At 57.5% G+C, this 15,213-nt stretch overlaps 1 protein-coding gene across 4 annotated transcripts; it reads left to right on the top strand.

Moving 5' to 3' along the window:
- Window positions 1-559: 559 nt before the first annotated feature.
- Window positions 560-14,946, top strand: SLC9A5 (solute carrier family 9 member A5). Of its 4 annotated transcripts, none has more exons than XM_074550916.1 (16): window positions 560-860; window positions 5,744-6,046; window positions 6,705-6,868; window positions 7,150-7,228; window positions 7,934-8,111; window positions 8,233-8,453; window positions 8,639-8,841; window positions 9,361-9,450; window positions 9,579-9,649; window positions 10,301-10,430; window positions 10,914-11,002; window positions 11,140-11,266; window positions 11,377-11,547; window positions 12,108-12,177; window positions 12,330-12,464; window positions 12,842-14,946. In XM_074550916.1, the coding sequence occupies exons 1-16, from the start codon at window positions 728-730 to the stop codon at window positions 13,306-13,308; spliced, it is 2,631 nt and encodes an 876-aa protein (XP_074407017.1). In that variant the 5' UTR covers window positions 560-727; the 3' UTR covers window positions 13,309-14,946. The 4 variants fall into 4 exon arrangements, with proteins under 4 accessions (XP_074407017.1, XP_074407016.1, XP_074407014.1 ...); XM_074550915.1 differs by having other exon boundaries at window positions 571-860; window positions 12,778-13,085; XM_074550913.1 differs by having other exon boundaries at window positions 586-860; window positions 12,333-12,464.
- The last annotated feature ends 267 nt before the right edge of the window (window positions 14,947-15,213 follow it).

Raw genomic sequence — 15,213 nt, 5'->3', positions numbered from 1 at the left:
CCTTCTTGCCCCCTGCCCAGCATCCCACCTCTCTGGGCTGCTTGGGCACAGCTCACTGCCCACCCAGGACATGGAGTGTGAATCTCCTGGATTGGGAGCCTCAGGGATGGGGGATGGGAGATGGGGCCTCTCCCAGGCGTGGTGGATGGCCTAATCAGCAAGCAGGAGATTTTAGGTGTATCTGAGAGGGGCTGAGGAGGGAAAGGGGAGACAGAATTTTGGGGGCCCCCCATGGGTGTTCCCGGGCTGGTGCTCAGGCAGCATCTGGGGCAGGGGTGGATGGTTTCAGCTGGGAAGGGGCCGGCTGGGAGGAGGGAGGGGAATTTGGTGGGTGCGTGAGGACTAAGCCAGGCTGGGGAGACTCAGACAAAGCAGAGGCACGGGGGGACTAGAGCACGGGGGACCAGGGCGATGCAGGTGGCACCGGGACAGTTGCAGAGAGGACTGAGAGGGGACTCGCATGGGGCAGGGGGCTCCAGGAGTGAGCAGATGAGCTGGGTTGGAGGCGGATGTAAGGGGTGAGTAGTGGTGTGCTGGGCTCCGGGGCGGGCGCTAAGGCCCGGGGCCGTACCGGGGTGCCGAGGTGCGGGGCGGGCCGGTGCCGCTCGGGGCGGGGCCCGTGGCGTGGGGCCCGGGGGCCGTCCCGGCGCATCCCCACGTGCGCGTGACGCGGGCTGGGGCCGGGACCGGGGCCGCGGCGGAGCGGAGCGGCGGGAGCGGCGGGGCCATGCAGCCCCCGGCGGCCTCCCCCGGCCCCGCCGCCCCGGCGGGAGCCGAGCTGCTGCGCTGGCAGTGGCGGGAGGTGCAGGCGCCCTGCCTGGTGGCCGCCTGGATCCTGGTAGCTAGCCTGGCCAAGATCGGTGAGTGTCCCCGCGTCCCCACCCGCTCCGGTGCCCCGGGAGCAGACGTGCCCACCCCCGAGCGGGCAGGGGGGATGCGGCATCCCCGGCGGGCGCGGGGGCACCCGGGACGAGCGGTGTCACCGCACGCCGGGACACGGGTCATGGGGACAAACCCGGCTGGTCACCGCTCCCGGCTGGATTGCGGAGGTCGCGGACCACGCCACATCCTCCGTGCCCTGCCGTGGGATGATGCGCGGCGGCGGGGTTAAGGCACCACCCGAAGGAAAGGGTGGGGGCCCGGGCTGTTTTTTCCTGCGAGGGATGGATGGATAGATGGGTGGGCACAGAGGATGGAGGGTTCATGAGAAGAGAAGCCCCAAAGGATGTCCCGTGTTCCCAAGCGCTGGCACAGCACCTGCCGCTGGCAGGTCTGGAAGCCATTGTTCCCGCACAGCCCCGGGAAAGGCTCGGTGGGGCCGGTGCGGGCAGGATGTGCCCCATGGGCCTGGGGAGGGCAGGTGCCTGCAGTCTCCTCCAGTGGGTCACTCCGGATTGGGCTGGCCTCGGACTCTTGGGCTCCCCAGCACAGAACCACGGAGCTGGGGGAGGCTCTGCTGTGAAAGGCTGTGTGGGAAGGCACAATGAGGATCTGTGTGAGCTGTGCAGGGCTGGGCTGCGCACCAGCATCCGGGGTGCTGGGGAAGGGACACCCGCGCGTGGGTGCCAGGCAGGGGTACCCAGAGGGCTGGTCCCCCACAGTGCCCCTGCCTGCTGTGCTGGGCCCTGGGGATGAGATCGTGACCTTGAGCCAGGTTCTCTCCTTAGAGACCCCATTGTGGGCACAGCTCCGGTGGTGGGGGCACAGATACTCTCTTAATTTCAAGTTGGATCAAGAAATGTGGGTTCAGAGTTTGGCAGGGGAATCTCTGATGAGCCAGGGATGTGCAGCAGCACTCGAGACACAGGAGACAGCTACAGCTGTGACCACCAGCTGGCCTCTTCCTGTCCCAGCATCACTGTGGATCTTCCGTTCCTCTCCTTCCTTGCCTTCTTGCAAGAGAGACCTAAAGCCTCGCGAGGAATGAATTGAAAGGTATCATGAGTTTAAAAATACAGCACTGTGCTGTAGCTGTGCCACCTCCAGCTGCCGAGTGCGTCCCTCCTACCTGCAGAAGATCAGAGAGAAAATTCCTTTCCCTGGCTGTTATTTTCTTCTCTCCAACCTCTCCCCAGAGCTGCTCCCTGTGCAGGTTTCCATTGACGTGCTCCCCTCAACTACCCTGATTTTGTGCAGGGGGGCCTGAGTTGAGATCATTCCCAAATCCCCACTTTCTTCCAGGCCTGAGGCACATGGCCGCTCTCCTTCTCTGTCTGTCAGACACAGCCCTGATGTTTTTGAGCTGCCAGGTTTATGTATCCAGTGGGTCCAATGGGTCTTCAGAGCCTGGAGCTGATAGCGACACCCAGACCTGGGGCAGCACCTGGAGGCAGCACCCTGCCATGGGTGTCCCCAGAGATGGCACCTGCCCTCCCCAGGGTGCACAGGAGTCCAGAGGAGATGAAGCAGGGGTGAAGGATTTTGGGGAGCAGAGAGGGCAGTGCCAGCTGTGCACGCTGGGCGCAGGCTGGTGCAGAGGATCCGCTGCGGTTGCGGTGCTGGGCTGCCAGCTCACAGCCCTGTGACTGGAGGGGAGGAAGCGGCCCCACGCCTGGGTGATGGGGAAATGACACTGTGGGCTCTGTTCTCAGAGGCAGTCACGATGCTGGGGTGACCCAAGCCAGCAAACACCCGGGGCAGGGAAAAACTGGCTTGGGTGTTGCCTTCCTGCACAGCGAGGCATCATCCGGGCTTTGCTGCCTTTTCCATCCACAGTCAGAGCACAGGATGGGGAGCACAGAGGTGATGAGCATTGTCCCAGACATTCTCCTTACACATAGCTGCCCCACAGGCAGGAGTTTGCCAGCAGAGAGATGTTTTTCTATTCAGCACCATTGCAACCATCTCTCCTCACACCATCACCTGTGCCCCCAGCTGCTCATGTCTTGGTTTAAGTGTTCTGCCATTTCCCAAGCTCTGGAAGAGCAGAGGAGGTTTTGGCCCTGAGTTGTGTCAATGGCAAATGCTTCATTATGTATGCCTGAGTATGGATTATGTCTCTGAAGTTAATTCACATGTGGCTAAGTTACTGTTGCTGTGGGAACCTTTAGTGCTGAAATCCTTGACTAGTGTGTATAAAATTAGAGCTTGTTCAGTCTGTCCCCACTGGCTGCTCTCTGTGACACATGGGAGCTCATGTGCTGCCATTTCCTGGGGAGGCTGGCAGCTCTCCCCATCAGCCAGCAGATTTTTGGACAAGCATGATCTTTCCCATTGATGCTTCTCCTTTATTTGACCAAGTTTCTGGCTTGGTGAAATCAATCATAGAATAGCTTGAGTTGGAAGGGACTTTAGAGATTATCTTTTTCCAACTACTCTTCCATGGGCAGTGACACCTTCCATTAGATCAAGTTGCTGGAAGCCCCATCCAACCTGGCCTTGAACACTCCCAGGATGGGTGACAGCCAGGACTCCTGTCCCCACAGCATCCCTGCACGCTCTCCTGGGTGCCCCAGCCTGCCAGGACAGCTCCACAGCACGAGGAATGCAGCTGGGTTGCCGAAGCAGAGAGAGGGACCCTGGCAATGTTCCTGAGAATGCAGAAAGGGGCTGGACGCCTCGTTCCCTTCTTGAAAACTTCAGAGCTTTGTTCCCGTGGGTGGGAAGCGGCTTCACAGCCTGCGGCAGGCGCTGAGCGAGCGCCATCCGTCCATGGTGCCGGCAGCTTGTGCGGGGTGAGCGGGGCTCTGCAGTCACTTGTGTGGTCATTTAGCAGGAATTTGGCCTGGATGAAGCCCAGCCAGCTTTTCCTCAGGCTGTGGGTCTGCTTGGAGGGCTGTAGTGTCCATGTCACCACATCTCCAGGGCTGTATTGCAGCCCACAGCAGTGAGCAGAGGTGGCTGGGGCTGAGGGGGTGCCCCAGGCTCTGGGGTGTTCAGTGGCAGAGCCACGGGAGAGCCTTGGCCTGGGTGCTCTTTCCTGTTGAGGTGCCTGAGGTGGAGCTGCAGATCACGCTGCCCCTGCGCTCACTGCTCTGCCCCTGCTGGCTGCAGCAGTGCTCCTGCTGTATTATGGCAAGGAGCCAGTGCTGGGGCATGGATGGAGTTTGCTGTGCCAAGCAGCAACCTCTTGAGGTCCTCAACTAAAGGAAAAGTGGTCCTTAGCCTGCACGTTGGGTGGTGGGTTCAAAGATGTCTCTGGCTGTGAATCAGATCTTTGTCATTCAATTATCTCCTCTAATTCAGAGCTCAGCTGTGGTGAAGGAAAGTAAATCACCTAAGAGGTGCTGAGAAAGGAGAAAGGAAGAACATGAGGAGGCCACAACCTCAGTTCTCTGGCTGTCCACATCTCAGGGACACTGGGACCTGTCCCAGAAGGATAGATCAGGACCAGGACAGGTTCAGAGGAGAATGACAAGGGCATAGACACATGGAAACCTGCTGATGAAGTACTGCCTGTTCCTGGGCTCCTCTCCAGGTGTATGCCACTGGAGACAGCACCCTGGGCTAGGCAGACCTTATGGTCTGTCCATTGGGGTTCCAAAGGAGAGAAGCAGCTGAGTGACCCGGGTTGGTGCATGACCATAGCACAACTTTCCTTCTGGAGGGGCAGCTTGGCACAAGCAATGGGCAGCTTTAGTGCAGCTAAAGGGCTTTAGGGACTGGGTTTTGGGGTTGGCAGCAGGGCTGGGCTTGCAGCCAAGTGATGGCTCAGAGCCTACCCTGATGCCCCTTGTACCTGCTGGGTGCACAAGGACAGAGGTGGCTCTCGAAGTGCCCAGAGGAACCCACTGCCCCGGAGATTTCTTCATCTGATGGTCAAGTCATGCAACAGAGCTGGGCTGGATGTCACAACTGATGGCAGAACCTGGTGACGGGGGGGACAAAATAACTGTGACCCTGAAGAGCTTTTCCCCAAGCAAGGCCCTTTTGGAGGGGCACCTTGTACTAGTGAGGAGAAACCCCCAGGGCTGGGTTTGCCTGCCTGGAAGCTGGACTGATTTGGGATTACACAGGACACCCTGATGTGGGGGCCAAGGGTTCCTGGAGGAATGAATTCCCTGTGCTGGCTGGCATGGCACCTTGCTGGCTGGTGCCTGAGCACAGGCTCACTGCCACATTACTGCTGGATGAACACCAGGGCATCCTCTGTTTGCTTTAGAAAATACATCCTGTTCCACGGCAGCTTAAGATTTGGCCCAAACCTTGCATGGAATAAACTGATTATTCCAAGCATCTCTAAATCTGCAGCTCCCAAGTGCCTGTGCTTTTGCATGCAGGTAGGTTAGCTGGTGCTGGGGGAGGTTGTGCTCAAGCATGGCTTGTGCTGCAGTGGTTTGCATGCTGCTCTGGCTGCTTGCTCAGACGGATGCAAACAAGGTCATCCCGTCACCAGGGCTGAGCATCCTTGTCTCTGAGTGGGGTGACATGTCCCGGTGTACCAGGATTTCTTCACTTGAACAGCAGCCAGCAGTGCTCGTGACACTGTGAACGTGCTCCTGCCTGCTTTAAACCTTTAAGTGCAGACACCAGAAGCCAAGAAAAGTAAGATGCCTGGCTGATTGGCTTATTGGCTGAGAGGCAGAGGGAAATCCTAAAGAGTCAGGGACCTGAAATCCTGACCTGGGTGGTAGCTGGTAGGTTTTTGTGCACATGTGGCCATGAAGCAGCCTTTCCATAGGTGCTCCCTTGTTCTTCTCCCATCCATCATGCATCACCCAACCCTTCTGTGAATCTTGTGGATTTGGGATGCTCTGTCTGTGTGCCTGTTTGGCTGATGCTCTCATTCTTCTTTTTCTTCTAGTTTTCCACCTGTCAAGGAAGGTGACATCTGTTGTCCCAGAGAGCTGCCTTCTCATCCTGCTGGGGCTGGGCCTGGGGGGCATCGTGTTGGCCGTGGCAAAGAAAGCTGAGTACCAGCTGGAGCCCAACATGTTCTTCCTCTTCCTTCTGCCCCCCATTGTCCTGGACTCGGGGTACTTCATGCCCAGCCGGCTGTTCTTTGACAACATTGGTGCCATCCTCACCTACGCAGTGGTGGGCACGCTCTGGAACTCCTTCGCCACTGGCACCGCACTCTGGGGGCTGCACCGCGCCGGGCTCATGGGTGGGTCTGCAGGGCTGCCCAGCTCAGACCACGTCCCCAAAAAATAGGGTGGCAGTGCACAGCAACCCCAATTTCATAGCCCACTGCCTCTCCCTGCTGTGGATTCCTAGGAATTGCAGCACGAGCAGGGTCCTGACACCCTGGGCATGGTGCTCTGGCAGGACGGTCAAGCGTGCAGGGCAGACGGGCCCTGCTTGGCACTGGGCTGACTCATGTCTTTGCTATTTTTGTCTGCTGACCTTGGCTAGCATTGCTGGCTCGCTGCCATGTTCCCTGTCCTTGGCTGGAGCCACTGGCCCTGCCTGGCCTGGGCTGTGTTTTGAGCTCTGCTGAGCCCTGAGGAGCCCTTGATGCCTGGATCGAGGTGGGGCTGCTGAGCCTCCTTTGGTGGTGCCTGCTGGAGGAGCAGTGATGCACCTGGGTGCCAACAGGGATATCCCTCATGCTCCTCTCATGTTGCAGCAAAAAGGCACCAAGTCCCACTTTCCCAGGGCATCCTGGAGGTCTGGGAACACTTTTGGGCTCATCCCATTGCACTCCCAGTTGAGATGCTGCAGTCAAGTCACTGGGATCAGATGAGGGACAGGCTTGTTTCCATCTGGTGAGAGGGGCTCTGGGGTGGCTGGTTTGCCTGACCTTGGTCCTTCTGTCCTAACAGATCCAGGTATTGAAGCTGGGCTGATGGATTTCCTGCTCTTTGGCAGCCTGATTTCAGCTGTGGACCCTGTGGCAGTCCTGGCTGTCTTTGAGGAGGTCCATGTTAATGAGACCCTCTTCATCATTGTGTTTGGCGAGTCTCTCCTGAATGATGCTGTCACCGTGGTGAGTTGCAGCCTGGGGGACTCTAAGGTTGAGCCCGACATGCCCAAGGTGCTGGAATTCCCCAGGATGGGCAGAGGATGCAGGTGACGTCCCTGAGCTGGGGGCAGACCCATGCCATGCTCTCTTGGCCTTTCCTCTCTCCTGGCCCTGAGAGGCTTTGCTGAAATGAGCTGTTACCTGACAGGTTTGGGGTGGAAAATGCCTCTTCCACAGGACCCTTCCTGCCCCTCTCAAGGCAGGGCAATGCCCTGTGGTTCTCAAGGGATTTGCCTTGCCTGCAGGTGCTGTACAAGGTCTTCAACTCTTTTGTGGAGCTGGGCCCAGCGCACATCCACGCCACAGACTATGTGAAGGGGGTAGGTGAGTAATGGCCACACCAGCCCCTCCACCTCCTCCTCTGTTGTGGAAGTGGAGGGGAGCAAGCACAGGAGCTGTTGTCCTGTGGGGTGGGCACTCAGCATCACAGCTCTGTCACCTCTGTGTGTCACATGCTGGCCATCAGCATAGAACTGCAGAACTGTGTGGGCTGGAAGGAACCTTAAAGACCACCTTGTTCCAGCCCCCCCTGCCATGAGCAGGGACACCTTCCAGTAGACCAGGTTGCTCAGAGCTCCCCAGCCCGGCCTTGAACACTTCCAGGGATGGGACAGCCAGTCTGTGCCAGGGCCTCACCACCGTCACAGGGAAGAATTTCTTCCTAATACCCAATTCTAATCCTACCCTCTGTCAGTTTGAAGGCATTCCCCCTGGTCTTGTTATTCCATGCCCATGTCAAAAGTCCCTCTCCAGCTGTTTTGGAGTACTCTTCAGCTACTGGAAGGGCTTCTGAGGTCTTCTCCAGGCTGAACAGCCCCAACATCAGCCCCAATTCTATCAGCCTGCCCCACAGCAAAGGTGCTCCAGGGGGTGCTTTGGGACCATCCAAGGCTTTGTGCTCCATAGGATGCTTTGGAGGGGACCTGGGTGGGAGCATGGTGCTTGGCCAGTCCATCATGGCACAGCTGAAGGGGCACAGGAGCTGGGTCTATTTCCTTTTGGTTCACATGAGACTTCTCCTCCCTCCAGCCTCCTTCTTCCTGGTGAGCCTGGGGGGCACAGCCGTGGGGCTGCTCTTTGCCTTCCTGCTGGCCCTGATCACGCGGTTCACCAAGCGCGTGCGCATCATCGAGCCGCTCTTTGTCTTCCTGCTGGCCTACGTGGCGTACCTGGCTGCCGAGATGGTCTCGCTCTCCGCCATCCTGGCGTGAGTACTGCCTGGGGGAGCCCGGGAATTGGGGCTGCCGTGCTGAGCAGCAAGAGGCAGTGAGTAGACCCACTCCTCCTCCTGCCATAGGGCCATGCCATCTCCTCCTGCCCCTCTGCAGAGTCACCTTCTGTGGGATCTGCTGCAAGAAGTACGTGGAAGCCAACATCTCCCAGAAATCCCGCACCACAGTCAAGTACACCATGAAGACACTGGCCAGCAGCTCAGAGACCATCATCTTCATGTTTCTGGGCATCTCGGCCGTGGACACCTCCAAGTGGACGTGGGACACAGCACTGGTGCTGGGCACCCTGTTCTTTATCCTGCTCTTCAGAGCCGTGGGTCAGTCTGTCCTGCTGTGCATATGGCTGGTAGCACACAGCCCTTTTCATGCCAAAAAGGGATCTTGCCCAGGAAAGGGTGGGGCACAAGGCCAGCCATGAATCCTGGCTGGGATTTTGTGCTGTGCTGCTGGAGCAGGCAGGGTTCTCCCAGCATTCCAGGCTCTCCTCCTCCTTCTTCCCCAGGTGTTGTTCTCCAAACGTACGTGCTCAACCGCTTCCGCCTCATCCCCCTGGACAGGATCGACCAGGTGGTCATGTCATATGGTGGCCTCCGTGGGGCCGTGGCCTTCGCCCTGGTCATCCTGCTGGACAGGGAAAAGGTGAAAGCCAAGGACTACTTTGTGGCAACGACCATCGTGGTGGTGTTCTTCACCGTCATCGTGCAGGTGAGGATGGGCACTGTGCCCTCCTCCAGTGCTGCTTTCTTGCCCCAGAACTGGCTCGGGGACATGTGCTTTGGGAAAGTATCTTTTCTCAAGTGACCTTTGGTCCTCGGTGCTTTCTGGCACCCTATCCATCAGCAGGTGGGCAGGACCACTATGGGGACTGTTGTGATGGTGGGGCCATGGCCCATCTTCTTTTCCCACTGCGTTTTGTTCTGGGACTGGCTCCAGAAGCTCCAAGAGTGCATGCCTGTCCAGGCTGCTCTCTTTACAAAGCTGCTGATGGGCCCCAGCTCTGTCATTCAGTGCCCTGGGAAGGGAAGCCACAGGGAGGATGAAAATTAGTCTAGGGGAAGAATGATTGGGGGTGCACACCATGGCACAGGGGTCAGGTTGACAGGGGCATGCATGGCTGGCACAGCCACTGTCCCCAGTCACTTTGTGCTGCTTCTGCTCCCCATGCCCCAGCCATGCACCCTCTCACCCTCCCAGTTTTCCCCTTGCCTTCTCCTGCCATTCTAGGGCCTCACCATCAAACCCCTGGTGACGTGGCTGAAGGTGAAGCGTAGTGACCACCACAAACCCACGCTCAACGAGGAGCTGCATGAGCACGTAAGTGACAGTGCCAGAGGCTCCCCAGCTCCCCTCACGTGTGGGGCTGGGCAAGGACCATGTATGACCTTGGCATCCCCAGGGCACCCACAGCCTTGCCACCACTCACCCTCTTCCCCTCACTCAAGGCCTTTGACCACATCTTGGCAGCAGTGGAGGACATCGTGGGGCACCATGGCTACCACTACTGGCGGGACAAGTGAGTGTCTTAGACAGGACCCTCTACTGTTAGTGAATGGGAGATGCATGCCAGCCACAGGGACATCTTGGGGCTCTCACAAGAGGACACCTCTGCTGTGGACAGGGCAGCAGGACCAGGAAGCCTGTATGTCTGTCCATCAGTCTGGATAGGTACCTTTGGATGCTGTTGTGCAGCAGACCAGGATCACAAAAGCATCCCAGAGAGAGGTCAGGCTGGGGATGCTGTGGAGCTGACATTGCTTGCCAAGGTCAGAACTTGGGGTGTCCATGGTGGTGGCAATGGCCCTCTGCCCCCTCATGGATGGAACTGCCCTGGGCACTGAGGAGGGAACAGCCCTGTTCCTGCCTGGGCAGTGTTTATCTGCAGCACAGCGACAGGAAAAGGATGCAAAAAGCCTGTTTCCTGCAGGGGAAGTGCTCCAGCAGGGTGGCCCCAGTCCTACTCCCACTGCCTCACAGACCCAACAGTATCTGGCTTCCCCTTGGGCAGGCTCAAGGGTCACCTTGTCCCCTCCCCTCCTGCTCTCCCTGGCAGCGTGTCCCTGTGCCCAGCCTCCCTTTGCTGTACCTGGGACACTCAGCCTTGTGTGGGTAGATATCCCTGGTACCCCATGGGAGCTGAACTGCTTGTGTCTTCATCTCATGGCAGGTGGGAGCAGTTTGACAAGAAATACCTGAGCCAGCTCCTGATGCGGAAATCTGCCTACAGGCTGCGGGATGAGATCTGGGATGTTTACTACAAGCTGAACATCCGTGATGCCATCAGCTTTGTAGATCAGGTACAGGCAGCAGGATGGCCCTGGCAGGAGAGGTTCCCCTCGTGTATGTTCCTCCCCTCATGTGCACCCTCTGGCCAGGCAGTGGGGACCTGTCCATCCCAGCTGGGTCCTTGCTGTCCTGTGTCACTATAGGACATGAAACAACATGAGCACACACACCACCACTCATGGTGAAGAAAAGGGAAGTTTCTTCCCTTTCTCTCAAGGTGAAGAAAAGGGAAGTTTATTTTCTGGCTCCAACATTTATAGTTTTCCAAAAGAGACGGTGGATTAGAGGGTGACAGTGCCACCTCTCCAATGACACTGGACAAGCCAACAGTCCATCAAATTCTTCCTCCTCCATAAAAGAATGCAAAATAATAAGTTATTTACAGAAAGTGTGTGAGAAAGTTTGCTACAAAAATGTAAACATCAGAAGGTTTAGAAAATCTTAAAAAATCAGAGCGACAGTCCTGATGCCTGCCTTGTCCTCCCATGTCCCAGGGTGGCCACGTGCACTCGGCTGCCAAGCTGTCGCTGCCCTCCATGCCCAGCCGCACGTCCATGTCAGAGTCATCAGTCACCAACCTCCTGTGAGTACAGCCATCCCTCTGAGCTCCTGGACGGGCCTCGTGTGACCTCCCAGCTGCCCTCTCCCCTGGGATGGGTTGCCCCAGGGCTGGCAGGGGGCTGGCCCGGAGCCCAGCCCGTCCATGCCCGTGTCCCGCAGGAGGGAGAGCGGGAGCGGGGCGTGCCTGGACCTGCAGGTGATCGACACGGTGCGGAGCCGCCGCGACAAGGAGGACGCTGCCATGCACCACGTGCTGCGGGGGAGCCTCTACAAGCCCCGGCGGCGGGTGAGCGCTCCGGGCACGGCGGGGCTGGTCCCGAGGGGAGCAGGGATGGACCGTGCTCCTCCACGGGGCCAGCTGCTCACCCTGTGTCTCTTTGCCTCTCCCTCGGCCAGTACAAGGCCAGCTACAGCCGTCACTTCATCTCTCCAGATAAACAAGAGCGCCAAGATAAAGAAATCTTCCGGCAGAACATGAAGAGGCGGCTGGAGACCTTCAAGTCCACAAAGCACAATGTCTGCTCCTCCAAGAGCAAGGCCAGGCTGAAGGAAAAAGGCAGGAAAAAGGCAAGTCCTCCTCAAGCTCCTGTTCTTTTCCTAGCTCTGGGATTTGGCCACCAAGGATGCAGTAAGAGAGGTCCTTTTGGGGTGTGGGTGAAGTGTTGCAGGGCATCAGCAGCTCCAGAGCCAGAGGGGAAATCTCTTCTCAGTCTTGTTAATGCTGCATGTGAGTGTGCAGGTGTTGTGTGTCCATGTGTCCCCAGCATGCCATCAGTGCTGTGGGGTGGCTCTTCACTGAGCAAAGCCCTGGAGGAGCCCCAGGTTTGTTTTGAAGAGCACTCAGCATAAAGCAGCCTCAGTGCTGGTGCAGATCCAGGCTCGGAAGTGTGGAACTGCTCCTCAAATTGAGTCTTAGGTATCTTCTTTTTTTTGGAGGCTTTTGAAGCCATTGCAGCTGAGCAGTTCCTTGTGGGGCCATGAAGATACAAAGCCTAAGGACTAGAAACCATCTGCCATGTAGCCAGGGTGGGAATCTGCATGCCCAATGTTGGCTGGATTGCAGGACCACGTCTTGGGTTTAGGGCTTTGGACAGGGCAGGTCCCAGCCAGTTCCTCTTCTTTCACAGAAGAACATCTCTCTGACCAAAGAGACAGCCAACGGGAAGACTCACAGAAGTGTCCCCTGGCAGGATGCAGGTAAGGCCAGTGGCAGGTGAGGATGGCAGGTCCTGGCAAGGGGACCTGGTGGTGTGGGATGGGAGCACCTGCTGTGCCTGCCCACTGCCAGCTCGGTGGGATGACAGCACCAGGGTTGTGCTGGCACCAAACCAAGCCCCTCCATCTGCCAGCAGCTCCTGTCCTGGTGATGGTCAGCTCAGAGGAGGAGGAGAGTGATAGCTCAGAGACGGAGAAGGAGGACGACGAGGGGATTGTGTTCGTTGCTCGAGCCACTGATGAGGTCCTGCAGGGAAAGACAACTCCTGGTAGGCACCAATGCTCCATGAGAGGGCAGCTGACATCGGGTAACTTATCCTTCCTCTGCCTGTGGAGCAAAGCTGCCACGGCCTGGGCCAAACCAAAGTCCACAGAGCATGAATGGGAGAATCACTGTCCTCTGGAGGCATGGGAGAGCCTCTCTGTGTCCTGCATCCCCAGGCCAGCACATGGTGTGATTATTGGGGTTGTCCTGCATAGGACATAGGATTATAACCCATAATCCTTGTGGGTCCTTTCCAACTCAGGATATTCTAGGGCTCTCTGGCCATTTGGTAGTGGTTGGTTCTGCAATGTTTGCAGGGTCCAAGGAGAGACTGAGAGCTGTGCAAGCTCCCTCTCACTGTCCCTCCATCTGCATCTCCAGGCAGCCTGGATGTCTGCCCCAGCCCCTGCATCATCCCTCCATCGCCAACCCTGGCAGAGAAGGAGCTGCCATGGAAAGGAGACCAGGCTGACCTGGCTGTTTATGTCTCCTCGGAGACCACCAAGATCGTGCCAGTGGATATGCAGAAGGCGTGGAACCAAAGCATCTCCTCCCTGGAGAGCATTGCCTCCCCCCCAGGCATCGAGAGCGGGCCTCAGCACAGGAGGTTTGCCTGCCCTGTGCTGGAGGAGCAGCCCCAGTCTGCAAGCCAGGCGATGCCAGAGCAGAGCTCCTGCTTCCAGTTCCCCAGCCACCTCTCCAAGAGCGGCCGGTCACAGAGTGACAGCAGCCCGGACGGTCCCGAGCAGCAGGAGCTGCAGCCTTTGATGGCCACAGAGGAGCAGGGCAGGGTGCCACCCTCTGCAGAGCCCAGGTGGCTGATGTTCAACAAAGCAGGCCACCTCTGAGGCACCCTGTGCATTGGGAAGGGGCTGAGAGCTGCAGACAGGCTATGACCTGGTGACTGCTCTGTCTTGCACTGCAAAGCTTGTGTGTGTCTCCATAAACTCCAGGAGTGGCAGGAGAGCCCAGTACTCCTCCTGGAGCTGTTCTCCAGGGTGTGCTTTGCCCATGTACCTGCTGATGCAAACCTGGTCAATGATTGGTCTTTGTGCTGCGACAGCAGGTACCAGCCCCTGTCCACCTAGGAAGGCACAGATCCCAAACCTCATTCGTCCTCTCTGGTCCTTACACATCTCTGCAGCTGGGAGGTTAGAGATATTTCTCCCAGGGCTGGGATCCCAAACAGACTTGATCCTGTCATGGCTGTGCTGCCCTGAGTTAGTGGCTGCTGGAAGATGGGCTGTGGCTGCTCACAGGTGTAAGAGTGTGAGCTGGTCTCCAGCCTGGCTGTGAGCAGGAGGTCTGTGGGAAAAGGGATGGGAGCAGTGCTGGTGCACAAGAGCCCACCCACACCCAGTGACCGAGCCATTGACTGCAAGGTGGCCACAGTGCTGGTTCCTCACAGCATGCATGGAGCTCAGGGATGGGCTCCTTGCCACGACAGCCCCGTGTTCCCTGGATTCTGGAGGCACCACAGAGGCAAAGCCATGGCTTTCTCAGGACTGGGAGCAGTGCTCCTGGGGTTTGGCTCCAGCAGGAGCTGGGCCAGCAAACCTGTACGCACAGGGACTCCTCCAGCAGCCAACCTGCTGTGCCAGCCTCGCACCTCTCACCTGGATGTGTTCCCAGCAGCTGCAGTGCTCAGCTTTCTGGCTTCACTGGGAGGCAGCTGCCCTGCACAGCATCCTTGGTGTTGGTTCTGCCCACGTCTGAGTCTCCCAGTTGCCTGGGGTGCATCAGCTGGGAGGACTGGTCATGGTGCAAGGAGTGGAGCGAGCAGCAGGTATGAATGTACATCAGGAACGGGTGATGGGTGTGACCAGTGTGCGTCTTCAATGGTCTGTCCCCAACAGCTGCATCCCAGCCACCCCTGTTTCCTCCTCAGAGGGTGATGGGAGCTGGTGGCCTACACGATGAATTATTGCTGGTGTGACCCAGGGGCCAAGAATTGCACTCCAAGAACTGCTCAGCACACAAAAGAGCACAATGGCTGGGCACTGGTAGACCAGGAGGGTTGGGGGTCACTCCTCTTTGGGAAAAATGGGACTTGGACTGGGCTGTTAATGCTCCAAAGCAGATAAAAGGCTGCCTTTTCCAGCTCTGTGTGTGTGCTGAGACAGCAGGTGTCAAGGGGACACTTGGGTGCTCTGGGTGGGTGAGTCCAGTGTGGAGCAGGTGAGCTGGTGGGACTCCCAGCCCTGTCAGCAGGGCTCAGCAGAGGCCCTTCAGCTCTGTACCTGTTCCACTAGATGAGCATGAGGTTTTTAAAAGGTTTTTATATAGTTTTGCATTTCTGGTATGACTTATTCTAGTTTTGATTTCTGATATTGGGCCATACTAAATCTCTAGTTGGGTCAGTGTTTTCTGTAGCCATGGGCACCACAAATGACTCAATACTTAATATATTATTTGCAAGGATATTGTTATAATGTGAAAATATATGCAGAGTATTTTGTAATGTTCAATAAACTGGAGTTGGAGCAGATGTCGTGGTCTGGTCTGTTTTGGAACCTCTGCCCATCCTGGTTCGGTTCTCCTTTGCAGGCACCACGTCCTTGTGCCTCTCCATTCTTCTCCACCCGAGGCCCCAGCCCCCCTCTCTTGATGTGCCTGACTGGATTTCCTGGTTTCCATAAAGTTTGTGGAAAATGTGAAATTCTTTCCAAAGCGATGCATGCCTGCAGCCGTTGTTAGGCTGTGCAGAGGAGCAGCCAGCAAGAGACCAGGTCCTCCTGCCCAGAGCTGTGGCT

The sequence above is a fragment of the Zonotrichia albicollis genome, chromosome 13 (assembly GCF_047830755.1).
Source record: "Zonotrichia albicollis isolate bZonAlb1 chromosome 13, bZonAlb1.hap1, whole genome shotgun sequence".
Taxonomy (NCBI): Eukaryota; Metazoa; Chordata; class Aves; order Passeriformes; family Passerellidae; genus Zonotrichia; species Zonotrichia albicollis.
This window is presented reverse-complemented; position numbering and strand designations above follow the sequence as displayed.

What these genes read in the sequence shown, in the direction of transcription:
- SLC9A5 (XM_074550916.1), top strand. Translation starts at nt 728, where the DNA reads ATGCAGCCCCCGGCGGCCTCCCCCGGCCCCGCCGCCCCGGCGGGAGCC. An exon ending in TCGCTCTCCGCCATCCTGGC is followed by an intron (nt 8,112 to 8,232) that starts GTGAGTACTGCC and finishes GCCCCTCTGCAG; the next exon opens with AGTCACCTTCTGTGGGATCT. An exon ending in TCTACAAGCCCCGGCGGCGG is followed by an intron (nt 11,267 to 11,376) that starts GTGAGCGCTCCG and finishes TCCCTCGGCCAG; the next exon opens with TACAAGGCCAGCTACAGCCG.